The 19,118-nt window shown below is 39.4% G+C and overlaps 1 protein-coding gene across 1 annotated transcript in view; it reads right to left on the bottom strand.

Annotated features, from left to right (window-relative positions):
• P3H2 (prolyl 3-hydroxylase 2) overlaps positions 1–19,118 on the bottom strand; it is a 159,517-nt gene that overhangs the window by 10,617 nt on the left and 129,782 nt on the right. The window contains exons 5-13 of the mRNA XM_030860839.3: positions 17,835–17,977; positions 17,417–17,506; positions 12,137–12,177; positions 10,049–10,143; positions 3,590–3,717; positions 2,935–3,030; positions 2,252–2,402; positions 1,035–1,152; positions 3–78 (exon numbers count right to left, since the gene is read on the bottom strand). Coding sequence (XP_030716699.1) covers positions 3–78; positions 1,035–1,152; positions 2,252–2,402; positions 2,935–3,030; positions 3,590–3,717; positions 10,049–10,143; positions 12,137–12,177; positions 17,417–17,506; positions 17,835–17,977 — 938 coding nt within the window. The remainder of the gene's footprint in view (positions 1–2; positions 79–1,034; positions 1,153–2,251; positions 2,403–2,934; positions 3,031–3,589; positions 3,718–10,048; positions 10,144–12,136; positions 12,178–17,416; positions 17,507–17,834; positions 17,978–19,118) is intronic.

Raw genomic sequence — 19,118 nt, 5'->3', positions numbered from 1 at the left:
ACGGTCACAGTTTTGGCATCCATCTCAGTGAATATGAATTCGCCTCCTTCAAAGTCATCATTCATATATAGGAGAGCACTGTAAGAAGAAAGGGAAGCAATTTGTACTCTTATATGACTACACAACATCACCGCAGAATACTGCAGACTGGGCATGAACTGACCAGCCTGATTAGTAAGTTTCCTCTGAACTAAACGTTAAAATGATCGACCCTCCTAACCTTCAAGAGTAAGATCAGATGTAGGGTCATAACCCTGAAGTATTTATTTATTCCACTCAGGTTAAAGTTTTAATTATACGTCAAACTTCATCTATCATTTCACCTCCTCCGAATAAAATCTAGCTAGGTTTAATCTAGCCCTTTGATCTCGCCCACAGAATCTAAAACTCTGTTCTTTCCTTTTATACTAGTAAGTCAAAAGGATGTATTTTTTCCGTAAGTAGCTGGAGAGATCTAAGGGGTGTATCCAAGTCTTGCAGATAGGGGGCGCTCAATAAACATGTTTGTATAGAGCACAGTGTAGTAATAATTAACACGTTATATACATGATGACTACAACTGACTCTTTACACAGTAAAACATCATTCAATAAGACAAAACTTTTTTGTCCTGAGTTTTCAGTTTCTTACTTACAAAATGCAGACATAGATAAATGATGTGCTGTGATCCCTTATGCCTGCTGAGACGCACACCCTGTGTTCTCAGACTGAGATATTAATACATATACCACAAGGAATATGTTTAAATAAAAGCCAAGTGAGAAAAAAAACCATAAACTTTACTTTTTACATTAAAACAAAATGGGCATTCTGTGGAATAAGATGCAACAAATCGTGCAGGGATTTTTAAGATAAAAATATGATATGCTGAAATCACTTCTCAGTTGTGGCAGCCGCTTCAGAAGATTATTTGAGCATTTCTGCTTCATTGAGATGAATGTGATGACAAGCAAAACAGATCAGCTTTCTAGTTTCCATGGGGTTTTGATAACTGTTGGGCAAAAGCTTGGTTCTGAATCAGATGCTGGCGGTACCTGTAGTCCCGGAATGTGTAAGCAGGAGGCTCCTTCCAGCATTCATTGGCCTCTGGATCCAACAGGCAGTTGTCAGCATGGATGGGATGACTCAGGTCATTTCTTCTATCCTGTTGACCTGCCAGAAAAGGGAACAGGGAAGCATGAGAAATTGAATGCCGTAACCTCCAAGAGCAAAGCTGGCAATCTGTCTTCTCCTGTGGCTGGTGCCCCTTGCAAATTTGAGGATCAGAACTCAGAGCAGGCTAAAGAATGCTGGGCAAGCACCGTGAAGAGACTCTGGTCCTGCTTCGATATGAACTTGATGTAAAAAACTGTAGGCAAGTCACACCTGTCTCTTCAGCTATAAAAGTTCTCCGATATAAATATACATGCAGAAATTCCATGCATTTCATGGGCTGTACTTTGTGTGGGGCAGTCAAAGGATGAGGATAAAATGCAAACGTCAAAAAGAAAAGATTTGGGCTTCCCTGGTGGTGCAGTGGTTGAGAGTCCACCTGCCGATGCAGGGGACGCGGGTTCGTGCCCCGGTCCGGGAAGATCCCGCATGCCGCGGAGCGGCTGGGCCCGTGACCCACGGCCGCTGGGCCTGCGCGTCCGGAGCCTGTGCTCCGCAACGGGGGAGGCCACGGCAGTGAGAGGCCCGTGTACCACAAAAAAAAAAAAAAAAAAATTAAGAAAAGAAACGATTTGATGCAGCTGAAGGTTCACAAGTGGAAAAGTCTACTTCTGTGACATTCTCTCCCCCCCTCCTCCTCAGGAGGGTATAGAACAGAAGATGTAGAGAAAAAAATAGTGACGCCAGGGAGTGAGGAGGTCTCTGCCTTTTGAAAACATTTCTTTCAACAATCCTTTTTATCTTCTATGCTTCCCCTCAATGCTGGTGGGCATAATGGTGACTGTAATTTCCAGGTTCTTGAACCCTGAAAAGTGAAACCTAGAGCAGAAAGGGATTTTTCTGTGTGATTGTAGCAAGCAGAAGAAATGGATTTGAAAGGGAAAATAGGCAGCGTGATGGTCTTCTAATACTTTAGGGAACCAGCAAAGTAGAAAAAGAGGGAAGGGAAAAATCAGAGTGAGTAAGCTTCTTTTGTTTTAGAAATGTAGAACTCTTCTGAACCGTTAGTCTGACATGTTCATAGAGCTTTGTTCTGCATTGTTTTCTTTCTCATTTCACTGTGGGTAAAAGGGAACATGTTCAGATTCTGGAATCTCACCAGACAGGGCTGTGCGGCAGACCATGTGTGTATAGGAAAAATACAGGGTTGAGTTCAGCATGAAATAGGATTCGACAATCTTTCGAGCCTTCTCGCTGATGTCATAAAACAGACGGGCACTCTTCAGGGAGACTCGGCCTTCATAACCAAACTGAAGAAAAAGAAGAATATTAGAAACCACTGGGTGGATTGGAAGGCTGGAGGAAAACAGATGCTAGGTTTTATTAAGCCAATATAGGATGCTCATCTCTCTGTTGGCTCGTGGGAATACTACTACAGACTTGCGGATTTGGTTTAGGAATATGAGGGAAAGTTGAGAGCTAATTATCCCTCTCCTCTCCTCTCAGAACACTTTCGTCACTCTTCTACAAAAACACCTCTCGCAGTACAGACTGATAACTTTTTTGAGTACGTTTTCACCATTGGACCTTGAGTTACTTGAGGACAAGGGGGTTGTGTATTATTTGTCAGATGCCAATCTAGGAAATAGAGTTTGATCAATTGATGACCGAATGGAGGAATGAAGGAGTGATTAAAAACAATGAAGGTGCCATTTCATACTTGCTCCCTTCAATGAGCTGATAGGTCTATATCTTAAACCTTTCTCTTCCCTGTATCTGCCATTCCCAGAAGATCCTGGGTTGACCCTTAGGAATTCAAATCCAAAAGAAGTTAAGTTTTACTTTGAGTGCTCTCAGGACGGTTGCACCTTCAAACTTTTCATTGGGTGTATGGGGTGAAGTTTTTCCTCTGTATCCATCACCAACAAGCATGATTCCCTAGAAGCAAAATACAAGGTGCTTTACTAATGAGGATAACGAATTCATCCCATCTCCCTTTCTGCCTTGACTGCCAGAAAGCTGAGAACCAAAGTCAATACTCAGAACCGTCTCCATTTTATTCTAGGATTCCGGTATCATTAATTCTTCCAACCAAAAGAGGCATCTTTATTTAACTTTCACCCCGCATTTTCATTATAAAATGGTGCCACTGCTTTCTGTAGAAATAAGTAGAACATAAATAATTAATATATTGATTAATTATTGATAAAAATAAAGAGACTTTTCCCAGCGACTTTATATGATAGGCAGGGCACATGCTGGATACAGTTGTCCTAGGAATGAAGCCTCTAGCTCTTCCAGACCCAAGAGCTATGTCCAGAGCTGGACAAAACTACAATCACCCCAACCCAAAGGCTATGAAAGTGCTTCCACAATCAATGTCCTTCTCCTAAAGAAAGTAACGTTTCAGGCCTGGTTTCCTGGCTCCAAGTAAGTCCGGGACCAAAGCTCTTTCATGCTCAGGCCAGATCAGCACAGCAGGGCTGCCGGTCCTCACACTAGCCACGCTGTGCAGCTCCCGGCACTGTTCTTCTGACAGGACGTTATCCAGGAGGACGCGCTGAGTCCCGTTCAGCTGCTCGGAGTTGTAGACGAATGTGATGTTCTCATAGAGCAGAGGGCCACCTGCAGGGACAAAACACATGGTTGTCCTTGTTACCTCTGTCCCCAAGGCGGGAAGCACAGAACACCCAACAGCTTTCAATGTGCAGTTCAGGAGTCAGTTTCCTCACGAATATTTAGGAACGCAAAGACAAATTACAAATCTGGAAGCCTGAGAAATGCAATATGGATTCAAGAAAAAAGCAGATGTCTGGCTACCAGGTTTCCCCATGATGTCGTAATTAATATATTACATTTGTATAGGATTTGGGGATTGATAAGCTATTTTTTTTTCCACTTGATTCCAGGGATGATCCTGCAAAACAGACTGGGCACCTCATAGGATTCTTCTCGCTGAAGACTTTCCAGAATTTTCTCAGCAGTGGGCCCCTCCCTTCTCCACAGCCCTGGGTTCCTACCTCTGCCACAACATCTCATGCAATTACTGGATGACATGACCTCAGGGTAGGTAAAGACTTTTTAAAGAGATAGCAGGACAACCAAACAATTGGAAAAAAAGAAAGAAACAAAGAGAGAAATAAATTATTTGACGACATGTTTGTGTCCTCAGTTCCACCGGTATCTAGAGCAAAACCTTCACCAAGTAACTCAGGGAATAAATGCCCATCAGGACAGTCATAACCAAGTCACCTGACTCCTTTCCAGTCTTCTTTCCACCACCTACTGACTCTGGATGGTCTGACTTTTGGAATATCTCTTTTTCTCTGCTCTCTCCCCCACAGGAGAGTTTCCTGTAGGCACCTTCTCCCTCACTGGACAGAGCTTACAACTTCATAAAATTAGCTCCATATTGGCTCTTCAAAGCATGATGCTTTGGGGCTATGTTTTGGTGGCGAAATTACAAAATCTAGACCTGACATGGTTCTTTCCTCATAGAGAATAGGACTGACGGACAAAGCCTCTGATGGTGAGGAAATCTTCCAATCTACCAAAGTACAAACACCTTGAAGCAGAAAACTGAATAGAAAAGTAAAACTTGTTTTTCTCCTCTTTATAATATTCCTCCTAAGGGACCTGATGCCTGTCAACAAGGGCAGCTCACCATGGAGGGCACGGGGGTGAGGAGGGCTCCTCCCATCCCCCCCCAGTTGGGCAATGGTCACCAGCGCACTGGTCTAAAACACATCATTGAAGGAGAAGGAGACAACTGAAATTGATGTCTACTCTTTGGCTTTAAAACAGATTAGTCAAACTAGGGAATGGCACTGAATGTTATTAATCCAGTTGGGATAAAAGAGTTAGTACAGCCCATGATTAATGGAATATTAAAATAATGGGACAGTGTTTCTCAATCTTGAGTAATGTATGGTTATCTGTTAAAGCAAAAGTTCCCTAAGAAGCTTCAGTGAATTATTTGTACTGCAGTTTTACTTCCATGTTTGCAATCATAAAACTGTAGGTACAGTATTTATTTTTATAGCTTCATACAACTATCATACCCAAACCAATTTACAAGATTAAATAAAAGCAAGACCATAAAACCAGCTAAATTCAAATTAACAATATTAATAAAATGGTTAATGTTATTTTGTGGAAACTAAAAAGCAATGCTCCACATGAATAGTCTAATGAGTGATCTGGCCCTGGTTCTTCTGAGCCAGCATTCCTCAGAGTGCTTTTGGTGTGTGATGACTCATTCTACGACAAGTTTTCTCTGTTGAAACTACTGTGGAATCTTAGTGGACCATAATGAATTTTAGCCTTCATCTGGTCTTAATACATTATTCATAAGTTTGTCCTACTTCAATTCTTATTAGTCTTTGATCATTGAAGTGTTATTAACCGATGCCAATGTGATGGTAACTGCATCCATACCCACTGAGGTATGAAATCTCATGGCAGTCCTTGGCTATAAGGGGTTATTCAGATGACCCACTAGTTGCCCCTCTTATTATTATTTTTTTCCTCTTAATTTTTTAAATGGCCATCAACATTTATAAATACAGAATTTCTTGGATTCCAGGAATATATCCACAAGCTCCCAGTTTTAGTATCAATCTTTTGGATGAACAGAAAATACATACATAAATATCTATATCTATCTATATCTATATATCTCCTACAATTCAATGTTTTTCAAACTGTGTTCTACAGAAAAGTTTTTAATGAAAAAAGAGTTTATAGATCAAATATGTTTGGGAAGTACTGGAGTAAACAAAATTTAAGAGGACTTCTTGGAACTTTTAATATGTGAACAGGCATTATGAATCTCCTAAATATCAATATAATATGCAGCCGTTCTCACCCTTAAATTAACACAATACCCACCCTTTCTTCCTTCCCTCTTTCCTCCCTCCCTTCCTCCCTCCCTGTTTCCTCCCTCCTTCCCTCATTCCTTCCTTCTCTTCTTCCCCTTCTTTCCTCCTTCCCTCCCTCCCTCCCTCCCTCCCACCCTCCCATCCTCCCTCCCTGCCTCCCTCCCTGTTTCCTCCCTCCTTCCCTCATTTCCTTCTTTCCCCTCTTCCCCTTCTTTCCTCCCTCCCTCCCACCCTCCCATCCTCCCTCCTTCCTTCCTATGGCAGAGAGACTCTAGGTTGGCCCCTAATGGTCACAGCCTCCTGGTACTCATAGGTTTGTGTACTTTGCTTCCCTCAAGTGTGGGTGGGGCCCGCAGCTTGCCTCTAACTAATAGAATATGGCAAAGGTGATGGGATATCACGTCTTTGATTGGTTACATAACATTGCAACTCCTATGTTGCTGGTTGACTCAGTCTGTTGCTTTCTCAGCTTATAGTCTGATGAAACAAGTGGCTGTATTGGACAGGCTCACACGGCAAGGAATTGAGGGCATCCTCCAGCCAACAGTCAACAGGAAACTGAGAACAGCTTTCAGGAATTGAATTCTGTCATCTGAGCTTGGAAGAAGATAGTTTCCCAGCTTTAGAGGAGACGTCAGCCCTGATCATCACCTGATGGAGCCTTGTGACAGACCCTGAAGCAATGCACCCAGCTAAGCTACCCCCATAGTCCTGACCCACAGAAACTGTGAGATAGTAAGTGTATGTTATTGTAGCACAAATACAAAGGTATTTGTGCTAAATTTTTTCACAGCGTGGAATGGACCTCTTAACAAAAAACAGTTTGTCTGGGAAAGGTTGCTCTAATCTATATAGTTTACATTGAGACCGTCCCTCAAACATTCCAAAGTGAATGGCATATTCCATTTCCATTCAGAAACACAGAGAGAGACGTTCCTTCAACAAGAAAGACAAGATACTTGCACGTTCACTGGAAAGAATTTTCTAGTATAAAATTCGAATAGAAACGGAAGACAGATCAAGGGGTTAGTGGACTAGGTTGGTTTGTACTTTGCCATGTTTTTGTCATTTTCTATATTGAGAGCGTATCACTTTAAATATATTAGTTTATTTTCAAAACATGACTTCAAAAGTTATTTTAGAACATTCAGAAAAATGCCTACCATGCTTAAGCTCTGTATAAGTATTTTCCATTATTATGATGATCATGTTTGAATTGTTAAAATGTGCCTGGTATATTGTGTTAAGTTCGAATGAGACATCTTAATAAGCATATGGCATAATGGATTATATTTAAAAGAGAGCTACTGGGATATTGACAATTTCTCCAACCATGGCGTAAGCAATATACAAAGATCAGGTGAAGGGACAGAGTTCAACACAGAGTCTAAAATACCTAAATTCTAACAGGTGTGGGCAGAATCTGTATAGGCGTCTGCCTTTCATGCAGCTCGCACAACCACCACTAAGCACAGAGTTTCATACAGAGGTTTCCCACACATCCATTTAACAAAAAACAGGCAACTACCTACCCACTAACCAAAAGGAAAACAAAAATGTAGAAGGAAAAATAAATCCTGCCATTCAAAAATGCAAGTCTACCAGCCTATAAATGACTAGTAGCACAACAGACAGAGAAAAACATTAAAATAAAAATAAAAATGTAGTCCAATAAGTTGTGGTTCCTGGGATCTGATTTGACAGCTTCAGCCAACTCGTAACCACAGCCTAAGGAGATTTAGTTAAACAACTTAATTCTTCTCTCATTCATAAAGTATGTGCCTGGCTCTGACTCTCCATTTGCAATAAAGAGGAATCTTACAGGAAAATGCTCTTTTGTGTTCACTGCCTATGGCTCATGGCAAGAAGATATATTTTACCATAAATACGACAAGGTCATATAAGTTACGACGGGAATGTGCTAACAAGCCCTTATATGAGCACCGCCCTTTACAGTTTACAAAAGACTTTCATATTCGTCCTCTCCAAAGAGTTGCTATCCTTCTGTTACAGGTAAAGGACCATAAGGGTCAGAGAGAGTGAGTCTCTAGTTACCCATCACTCTGGAGAACATCAGACTAAGATAGGCTTCCTGACTCCAAGTTCAAAGTTATTTCTACTCTACCCCCGCTGACTCTGGGATTATTCTCGAGCAGGGCTTTTGGAAAACTGGTGGTTGAAAGAAGAATGGATAAGTGACAGATGTTTTTAATAAGATGACATGCATATTCCAAGGGCTGGAGTCGCTCTGGGGTGCAGTAGCCCTGAGTCACTCCCATCTTAATGCTCGGGAGACATCCAGTATGAATACTACTAAATACTGTTAGGTAACCAGAGTAGATGACAATCTCTTTGTGGAAAATGAGAAAAGCTGAAATATATTCTATCTGGAAGCACGCATCCTTTCTTGCCTCCCTGACATCTGCTTTCAGTCAAACTAAGATGTTGAAAGTGTTTTCTCATTGGGAACTTTGCCTCTTGTCTACCACTGTTCTTTATTTAGACCATATTTTGATCTCTAGTGACTGCACAGAAGGCTTTCCAGTAGGTTCCCAGGGAACATCCTATGATTCATTAGCCCATTCAATGGCAGAAATGATAGAGTTTGGCCACCCAGTCAATCATGACCTTTCTCCATCTTGGGTAGTTTTCTGTTCTACTCTTCCCATTAGCCTTCTTAGTCAGTTGCTGGGCATCAGATCCCCTGGTAGCCAGGAAAAAAATGCTTTGAAATGTGGCAACTGTCCTGGGGCTTCCCAAACGTTTACAGCAAAGTGCAGCTTACTGGCATGTACTTCCTGGGTGATTTCTCAGCTTAAAAAGCAACGTGAACTCTGGCTGACCACGAAGCTCTCTGGCACTCGTAAAATAGCTTGGGCTTGGTGACTACAAACTGAGGTCCAGGTCAGATTAGATGAGCATATTATCCCGTTTACTGCCTCAAACTGACTTGGAAGCTGAGGAAGGAAAGGGCTGGGAAATGTGAGAGCTGCAGACAGCCAGAAGTTTTCAAATCAACTAGAGGAATGTGCTGACATCTCTCCTGTTGGGGAAAGGGGGACTGTACTTATTCTCAATGCAGGTTTTTGAAAAACGTCTTCTTATCTTGCAATTATTTAATCAATAGGGGATACATTTCAGATATCTAGACACTTCTATGTTCCATCATCAGGTGAAGAACAGAAAATGGGATTTGGATTCAAAAGCCTGCTTAACCTATTACAAGCTCTGAGGCTTTGGATAGGTCACTACATCTCTGTGAGCCTCAGTTTTCTTACCTGTGAAGTGGGGGACACTTGTCTCACAGGAGATGCTGCCAGTATTAAAATGAACTGTGTATTAATATGCTGGGAAAATTGTAAAACATATAGAAGTAATAATAATTGTTAAGGATTACTACTGTTGTTAGTACTACACTTGCTAATAAGTTATGATTACAACAATGTTTGGCTCTATTTAAAACCTACGTTTGGCAACACTCTACCTGTGGCTCCAGTCATTCTGAGGTTATGTAAACAGGCATCTAATATCCTGCTGTCTCCATCTCTGAGCCTTTTGTGTCCTTTGTTTCATCCACTTGAATGGCTCCCTCCACACTTCTGTCAATCTAATCTAAATTCTACTGATTTCTCAAAGCCTTGATCAGATATGTGCCTCAAGGATCTTAAGTTAACTAATATCCCACGTGACCTGTCTCTTCAAGTTCCCCCGATACACAGTCTATTCCATGCTCTCTAGCACTCCCCTCCAATGTGAGAGAAGTAAGCCAGGTAACTTCTCCAAGCCTCAGGTACTCAGCTGAGGACGGCAATGATCATATAGTCCCTGCCTAGCTCATAGGACTCCTGTGAGTGAATTTGGTAGCGCTTTTGTTGAAAACCAAAAGTAGTGATATACACGACTGAGACATTCTTGTTTTTGAGACTTGCTTGCAGAATTTTATGAACTGGAGTAGTTTAGTCCTGTTCTTTATTTTTCAATGAAAATGGGTTCTGCCCTGATCCGGGTAAGAACTGGCCAAGTCCCAGCCTCCCCTTCCCCTCCTTCTAAGAGAGTGAAAGTGCAACAATACTTACCCTCTCTTAGGTCTCGGTCTATCTTGGGTGATGACTTTTTCTGCGCTGATAGTCCGTGAACTTCTGCCCCCTCCACATTCACTCCTGAAGGGACCCTGCCCATTCAAAAAAAAAAGTTGAAATAGCAATATCCCATAGAATAAAGATGTTCAAGGGCAAAGGATACCTTACTCAGGTAGTCTATGACTTCATATTGTACAGTTTTGTGGTTCACAAGTCCACATCTTTCAAGATCAAATTAGATGCCATTGCCTCCATGAAGCTCTTCTCTATTTTCCCAATGAGTGTGCTCTATTTCACTTCTCTAAATCTTCTTAGCAACCTTTATTACAGTTCATTGTATCCATAATGTAAACCCCTTGAGATTAGACTTTGAGTACCAACAGAGCATGAAACAATGGTCACGTGCATGTTTACAATGCTCAGAGTGTTGTATTATATGTCTTGAATATAGAGCGCATCACTGAAAGATGGTTGAATTGAAATAAATCATGTCCGAGTGTAGTGGTTCTCGACTATTCCAAGATAGAAGACATGAGTTTGTGTCAAACCTTGTGAACACACACAATAGCATGATGCCCTTTCAATATATACAAATTGAGCAAATCCAAATATGCTTATACATTCTTGGATCTCTTGCAATAATTTGAGGTCACCCAGGGGTTGAGCCCTTGAAGCTCAGTGAAAGACCACAAGATTTTGAATAAGAAGGTCTGGATCTGCCAGTCCTTCATGGTGAGACACTGAGTCCTTTGCCTTGTCAGGGCCTCAGTTTCTGATTTTGATAATAACCTGGACCTCAAGATCTTGTGGACTAAGAATGTCGCCTGCCATATCAGTAAATGAAGGATGTTGCGACCATCAAGCCATCAGCCACTACAGCCTCCCCTGATGGTGAGCCCTGAAGGAACTGAGGATGGAAACAGGATACACACTATCAAGCAGTCAGGCACCGCAGCCTCCCCGCAATGGTGCACCCTGAGGGGACTCAGGATGGGAAAACACAGGACACTGGCCCCAGAGAGCTGAGGTGCATATCAAAGGAATGATTTCAATGAGCCCAGGCTCTTGAAATCTTCCCATACATAGAAAAGCGTAAACGCTAAATTAACTAGGGATGTCTTGTTTTCTTTAATTAACAGTAATCTTTTGCTATTCTGACTGTCCGCTTTTTGTTACAAAACTCATATACATCCTGGCTCCTCCCTTAACTCTTGGGAGCAGTCCCTCAGAGCCATCTGAGAGGCTATCTCCTGGGCTTGAAGTCCTCAGAAAATCCACTGAATAAAGCATAACTCCTGGGCTTCCCTGGTGGCGCAGTGGTTGAGAGTCCGCCTGCCGATGCAGGGGACACGGGTTTGTGACCCGGTCCGGGAAGATCCCACATGCAGCGGAGCAGCTAAGCCCGTGAGCCATGGCCGCTGAGCCTGTGCGTCTGGAGCCTGTGCTCCGCAACGGGAGAGACCACAACAGTGAGAGGCCCGCGTACCACACACACACAAAAAAAACCATAACTCTCAATTTTAGAGTGCATATTTTTTTCAGTGGACAATCTCAAACGTGTGACTCCAAAATTCTATGACTCCTTGAAATGCTCAGAACATGTAAACTGACTTTTGACATCTATCATTTTAAAAATTGCGTTTTCTTCATTTCTGATTGAGTTCATGACACTTAATATTTTAGATTGCTGTAAAACTTTCCGAGCTTGATGCTTTCAAATAAATGCAGTAAGAAAATTTAGCATGAAAAAGATAATTTAATTGTTTTTTTTCCTATTAAAAAATCAAAAACAGCATCCAACTTTCTCTGATTTAGAGTCACAGAACATTTAGCCATTAGAGATCACCTGATTCAACCCCTTGATGTGAGGAAAAGCATGAGACCCAGAGAGGAAGATAAATTATTTAAGGTGTCTTGGAAATAAGAGGAAGCGTTGGGACCAGAATGCAGAACTCCTAATTCCCAGTTCAGAGCTCTTCTAATTATATCCCTTTGCCTATTTCATAGAGCCCAAGTTCTTTACAATAAATATGATTCTAAGTATTTCTTCTCATTACAAATAAACATTCTAAATGGAGAACTTACTGATTCTCATCCTGTCGTCCTCCATATTGAATCCAATAATTCTGTTTTAAATTAGAAAAAAAAAAAACCTCAGTAATTTTGTCACTAAAATTCCATGTACAGAAGATAAAACACTCAAAAGACCTAAAATATTAGAAAACTTGCATATTATATAAATCTATAATATAGTATTTATTTTTAAATTTTAATAAAAAGGAAGCCCAAGGTTGGTGCAATTTGGGCTAAGACAAAGTGGATTAAAAAAATAGCATGGAATTAGCCTGGGCATCCATCCTTTTGTCCAAGAAAGTGATTTAGAATTTGGTAGCAAGAAGACACTTAGAAGATAATTAAGTATGACTCTTTTCACTTTTATAAATAAAGCAAATAAACAAAAAGTCCAGTCTGGTTATTCAGCTGTATAGGATCATAAAGTAAGTGATTGTTTTTCCTAGGGTCATTTGGGATAACATAACTTTCAAAAATAGTAAGACCAGATATAAACATATTAGAAATGTTACACTAGAAACGTACATTAAAATTATCCTAATTTAAAAAATATGTCAATAAAAACATAACATAACTAAGAAAGAGACGAAAACTGTGTTACAAATAGGATATATTACAAACAGTGCTTTTTATATTAACTATTAACATGTACAGTATATAAAGAACTTATATAGCAATGAACAGATAAATGAATAAAATACATGTCCAGGTAAATCAAATGAGAGGACAAATACTTAATAATAATTTGTGAAAAGTTGATTTTTGCTGGTAATCAAAGGAATACAAATTAAAACAACAGTGGTGCACCATTTTGTACATAATATATTAGGCATATGAATGAGTTTAAGATGTTATTTCTCATTGCTGAGAAGTTCATGGTAAAACCATAAACTTTTATGAAATGTTAGGAATAATGAAGGTACCAGAAAACTCTCCAAAAAAAAAAATTTCAAAAATTTTAAACCTTCTCATATCCTTTGATGGCAGAGTTAACCCACTTCTGGAAATTTATCCTATGGATATAGTTCAGTCGAAAGAAAAATGCTTAATGCATTCATTAGGGCACAAAAAAACAAAAAATAAATAAACAAATTGTTCAACATCAGGAAGAGGATTAACTTATTTATTGTACATCAACTACAGATGTAGCTAAAAATAATTTTGAAAGCTGTAAAGATAAAGAAATTGCTTATGCTATCCCAAATAAAAATCAATAAATAAAAATAGAAATCTATATATATAGAGGTACTGCTTCTACAAAAGGGATGTCTTCACGTGAAGAATGTTTAAAAGACAACATGGGGGACTTCCCTGGTGACACAGTGGTTAAGAATCCACCTGCCAACTAAAATCTGGTTCTTTGAGAAGATAAACAAAATTGATAAACCATTAGCCAGACTCATCAAGAAAAAAAGGGAGAAGACTCAAATCAACAGAATTAGAAATGAAAAAGGAGAAGTAACAACTGACACTGAACAAATACAAAGGATCATGAGAGATTACTACAAGCAACTATATACCAATAAAATGGACAACCTGGAAGAAATGTACATATTCTTAGAAAAGCACAATGTTCTGAGACTGAACCAGGAAGAAATAGAAAAGATAAACAGACCAATCACAAGCACTGAAATTGAAACTGTGATTAAAAATCTTCTAACAAACAAAACCCCAGGACCAGATGGTTTCAAAGGAAAATTCTATCAAACATTTAGAGAAGAGCTAACACCTGTCCTTCTCAAACTCTTCCAAAATACAGCAGAGGGAGGAACACTCCCAAACTCATTCTACGAGGCCACCATCACCCTGAGACCAAAACCAGACAAAGATGTCACAAAAAAAGAAAAACTACAGGCCAATATCACTGATGAACATAGATGCAAAAAATCCTCAACAAAATACTAGCAAATAGAATCCAACAGCACATTAAAAGGATCATACACCATGATCAAGGGGGGTTAATCCCAGGAATGCAAGGATTCTTCAGTATACATAAATCAATCAATCTGATACACCATATTAACAAATTGAAAGATAAAAACCGTATGATAATCACAATAGATGCAGAAAAAGCTTTTGACAAAATTCAACACCCGTTTATGATAAAAACCCTCCAGAAAGTAGGCATAGTGGGAACTTACCTCAACATAATAAAGGCCATATATGACAAACCCACAGCAAACATCATTCTCAATGGTGAAAAATTAAAAGCATTTCCTCTAAGATCAGGAACAAGGCAAGGATGGCCACTCTCACCACTCTTATTCAATATAGTTTTGGAAGTCTTAGCCACGGCAATCAGAGAAGAAAAAGAAACAAACTGAACACAAATTGGAAAAGAAGAAGTAAAACTGTCACTGCCTGCAGATGACATGATACTATACATAGAGAATCCTAAAGATGCCACCAGAAAACTACTAGAGCTAATCAATGAATTTGGTAACATTGCAGGATACAAAATTAATGCACAGAAATCTCTTGCATTCCTCTACACTAATGATGAAAAATCTGAAAGAGAAATTAAGGAAACACCCCAACTTACCATTGCAACAAAAAGAATAAAATACCTAGGAATAAACCTACCTTAGGAGATAAAAGACCTGTATGCAGAAAGCTACAAGACACTGATGAAAGAAATTAAAGATGATACAAACAGATGGAGAGATATACCATGTTCTTGGATTGGAAGAATCAACATTGTGAAAATGACTCTACTACCCAAAGCAATCTACAGATTCAATGCAATCCCTATCAAACTACCACTGGCATTTTTCACAGAACTAGAACAAAAAATTTCACAATTTGTATGGAAACAAAAAAGACCCTGAATAGCCAAAGCAAACTTGAGAAAGAAAAATGGAGCTGGAGGAATCAGGCTTCCTGACTTCAGACTATATATACTACAAAGCTACAGTAATCAAGACAGTATGGTACTGGCACAAAAACAGATATATAGATGAATGGAACAGGATAGAAAGCCCAGAGATAAACCCACACACATATGGTCACCTTATCTTTGATAAAGGAGGCAAGAATATAAAATGGAAAAAGACAGCCTCTTCAATAAGTGGTGCTGGGAAAACTGGACAGCTACATGTAAAAGAATGAAATTAGAACACTCCCTAACACCATACATGATAATAAACTCAAAATGGATTAAAGACCTAAATGTAAGGCCAGACACTATCAAACTCTTAGAGGAAAACATAGGCAGAACACTCTATGATATCAATCACAGCAAGATCCTTTTTGACCCACCTCCTAGAGAAATGGAAATAAAAACAAAAATAAACAAATGGGACCTAATGAAAGTTCAAAGCTTTTGCACAGCAAAGGAAACCATAAACAAGACCAAAAGACAACCCTCAGAATGGGAGAAAATATTTGCAAATGAAGCAACTGACAATTGATTAATCTCCCAAATATACAAGCCGCTCAAGCAGCTCAATATCATAAAAACAAAGAACCCAATCCAAAAATGGGCAGAAGACCTAAATAGACATTTCTCCAAAGAAGATATAGATTGCCAACAAACACATGAAAGGGTGCTAAACATCACTAATCATTAGAGAAATGCAAATCAAAACTCCAATGAGGTATCACCTCACACCAGTCAGAATGGCCATCATCAAAAGTCTACAAGCAATAAATGCTGGACAGAGTGTGGAGAAAAGGGAACCCTCTTGCACTGTTGGTTTGAATTAAATTGATAGAGCCACTATGGGGAACAGTATGGAGGTTCCTTAAAAAACTAAAAATAGTACTACCATATGACCCAGTAATCTCATTACTGGGCATATACCCTGAGAAAACCATAATTCAAAAAGAGACATGTACCACAATGTTCATTGCAGCACTATTTACAATAGCCAGGACATGGAAGCAACCTAAGTGTCCATTGACAGGTGAATGGATAAAGAAGATGTGGCGCAAATATACACTGGAATATTACTCAACCATAAAAAGAAACAAACCTGAGTTATTTGTAGTGAGGTGGATGGACTTAGAGTCTGTGTGTCCTACAGAGTGAAGTAAGTCAGAAAGAGAAAAACAAATACCATATGCTAACACATATATATGGAATCTAAAAAAAAAAAAAAATTGGTTCTGAAGAACCTAGGGGCAGGAGAGGAATAAAGACACAGATGTAGAGAGTGGACTTGAGGATATGAGGAGGGGAAGGGTAAGCTGGGACGAAATGAGAGAGTGGCATGGACATATATACACTACCAAATGTAAAATGGATAGCTTGTGGGAAGCAGCCACATAGAACAGGGAGATCAGTTCGGTGCTTTGTGTCCACCTAGAGGGGTGGGATAGGGAGGGTAGGAGGGAGACACAAGAGGGAGGAGATATGGGGATATATGTATATGTGTAGCTGATTCACTTTGTTATACAGCAGAAACTAACACACCATTGTAAAGCAATTATACTCCAATAAAGGTGTTAAAAAAAAAAAAAAAGAATCCACCTGCCAGTGCAGGGGACATGGGTTCGATCCTTGGGCCAGGAAGATCCCACATGCTGCAGAGCACCTAAGCCCATGTGCCACAACTACTGAGACTGCACTCTAGAGCCCATGAGTCAAAACTACTGAGCCCACATGCCACAACTACTGAGCTCACGCTCTGCAGTTACTGAAACCCACATGCTCTAGGGCTCGTGTGTCGCAACAACTGAGCCTGTGTGCTGTAACTACTGAAGCCTGCGTGCCTAGAGCCCATGTTCCACAACAAGAGAAGCCACCTCAATGAGAAGCACATGCACCGCAACGAAGAATAGCCCCCGCTCGCCACAACTAGGGAAAGCCAGAAAGCCTGTGCAGAGCAAGATCCAACGCAGCCCCCCAAAATAAGAAAAAACAAGACAACATGGACACGTGGAAAAAAGTAGTCAGCATGATAGGTAGTACGATTGTGACTGATTCTGTTCTTTTGAAGTCTTTTTATTGTTTAAAATGTTTAAGAGAAATGTTTAAAAGAAAATACAAAACGTTGTATACAGAAATTAGAAAATAAAACAATCCTGAGGCAAACATATCATATTCAAAACATTTCTTTCCTATCCAAGTATATTTGCTTCTGACTTTAGCTCTCAGTGACATGGAAATCTGTTAAAGTCTTTTACAGTTCATCACATGTACAGGGTAAACACCCGCTCCCTCCAGTGTTTGTTTACAAAAGGCAGGGGATTATAATCTTCAACAAAAGGGGCTGGGGAATACAATCATAAATAAGAAGTCCACCGAATAGTTCCTTTAAAGACCTTGTCCTCTCTCCTCTTTGTTCTTACCGGCTCAGTGTATGAAAATCCCAGACCCTCTGCAGCTGATGTTATTAGTTCTGATTCCAGTTTATGATGCTTCACAAACATCGCCAAATCCTACAGAAAAAAAAAAAAAAAGTATATTTAAATAACAGTTAAAAGGTATGATTAATGTTCAAGTGGAAATAATTTTCTTTAGACAGTAACAAATGAGCTAAAAAAATATTCACAGCTGCAGAAAATGCCTCTATCTCTGTAGATTTTCACAAGCTAGCACATAGGCGAAAAACACGCTTTTAGCATTACTAATTAAAGTTGCAAAGAACTGAGTCCTAGAACCTTTACTAAATTGTTAGCTATCTTTAAGAGAAGTGTTATATTTTTACCAACTCTCCCCAGAGCACTGAGCAGAATAATGAGTTTCTTCTCAGAACATGGGTCTCACCTCTCTGGCCTGGATAGATGCTGGGTCAATGCTGTCATCCAACAGACTCTCATAGTAATCCACGTTGTCTTTGACATCCTCGTCATCCGGATGGAGTAGAAGATAGGCCTTGGCACACTCCAAGGCTTTCACATATTCGCCAACTGAAAAATCCAGGAGTTGCGGCATTAGAGTCAGCCTAGGTTGGTCTACAAAATTTTTTAAAGATATGTCAACATGTCCATGAGAGTCAGCATGAAATGATCAGTAAGAGGGAAGATGCTACCTACTGTATAGCACAGGGAACCCTACTCAATACTCTGTAATAACCAATATGGGGAAAGAACCTGAAAAAAAATGGATATATGTATATGTATAACTGAATCACTTTGCTTTACACCTGAAACTAACACAATATTGTCAATCAACTGTACTAGAATATAAAATAAAAATTAAAAGAAAAGAGGGAAGATGCTGTGAGGCTGAGCAGAAGCAGCAGAAATAGTTGCAGGTGAAAGGAAGGACAGGATTTCAGGTATTCCAAAGGTACTAACTTCGGTCTGCTATGCTGCTAGATGTCTTCAACAAATTATCAAAAGCTCCACCTGAAGATATTTGCTGCCAACTTACATTATTTAATACAGAGTAGAATTTTTGAAGTTAATTCTGATTTTTGTACTGAATTTGAAAACATGATATCTAAGACCAATTTCAGCAATACAAATTCTATTAATTGCTTTTAAACATAAGATGCTCACTCTTTCTTTCTCAATGAGATAAATGGAAATTAAAACTTTATTGAGATATCAATTTTCACGTAATGATTTGGGAATATTTAAATTTTGATAATATATTCTGTTGCTGTGCAATGAAAAGTGTACTCCATGTGGAGAACAAATTGGCAACATCTGGCAAAATTACAAACAAATAAACCATTGATGCAGCAACTGTACTTCTAGAAATTTATCCTATAGATATTTACATGCAAATGTAAATGACATACAGGAAATATTCATTTGATCATTGATTGTAATAGTAAAATATTACAAACAACACAATGCTCATCAGTAAGGAGACACATTAAATAAATTATAGTATGGTGATATCTAGATATAAAGAAAAATGAATGAGGAAGATCTGTATGTACTGAAACAACTAGATTGAGCCATATAAAACTTCCCAAATGTGACCATTTTGACCAAGCAAAAGGGAATTTCATAGGTCCAACATACTAAAAAAAATCTGATATGTATCGTTAAGTGAAGAAAACAATGTGAGGAAGAGTGTAAATAATGTGCTATCTTC

Source organism: Globicephala melas, chromosome 4 (assembly GCF_963455315.2).
Source record: "Globicephala melas chromosome 4, mGloMel1.2, whole genome shotgun sequence".
Taxonomy (NCBI): domain Eukaryota; kingdom Metazoa; phylum Chordata; class Mammalia; order Artiodactyla; family Delphinidae; genus Globicephala; species Globicephala melas.
This window is presented reverse-complemented; position numbering and strand designations above follow the sequence as displayed.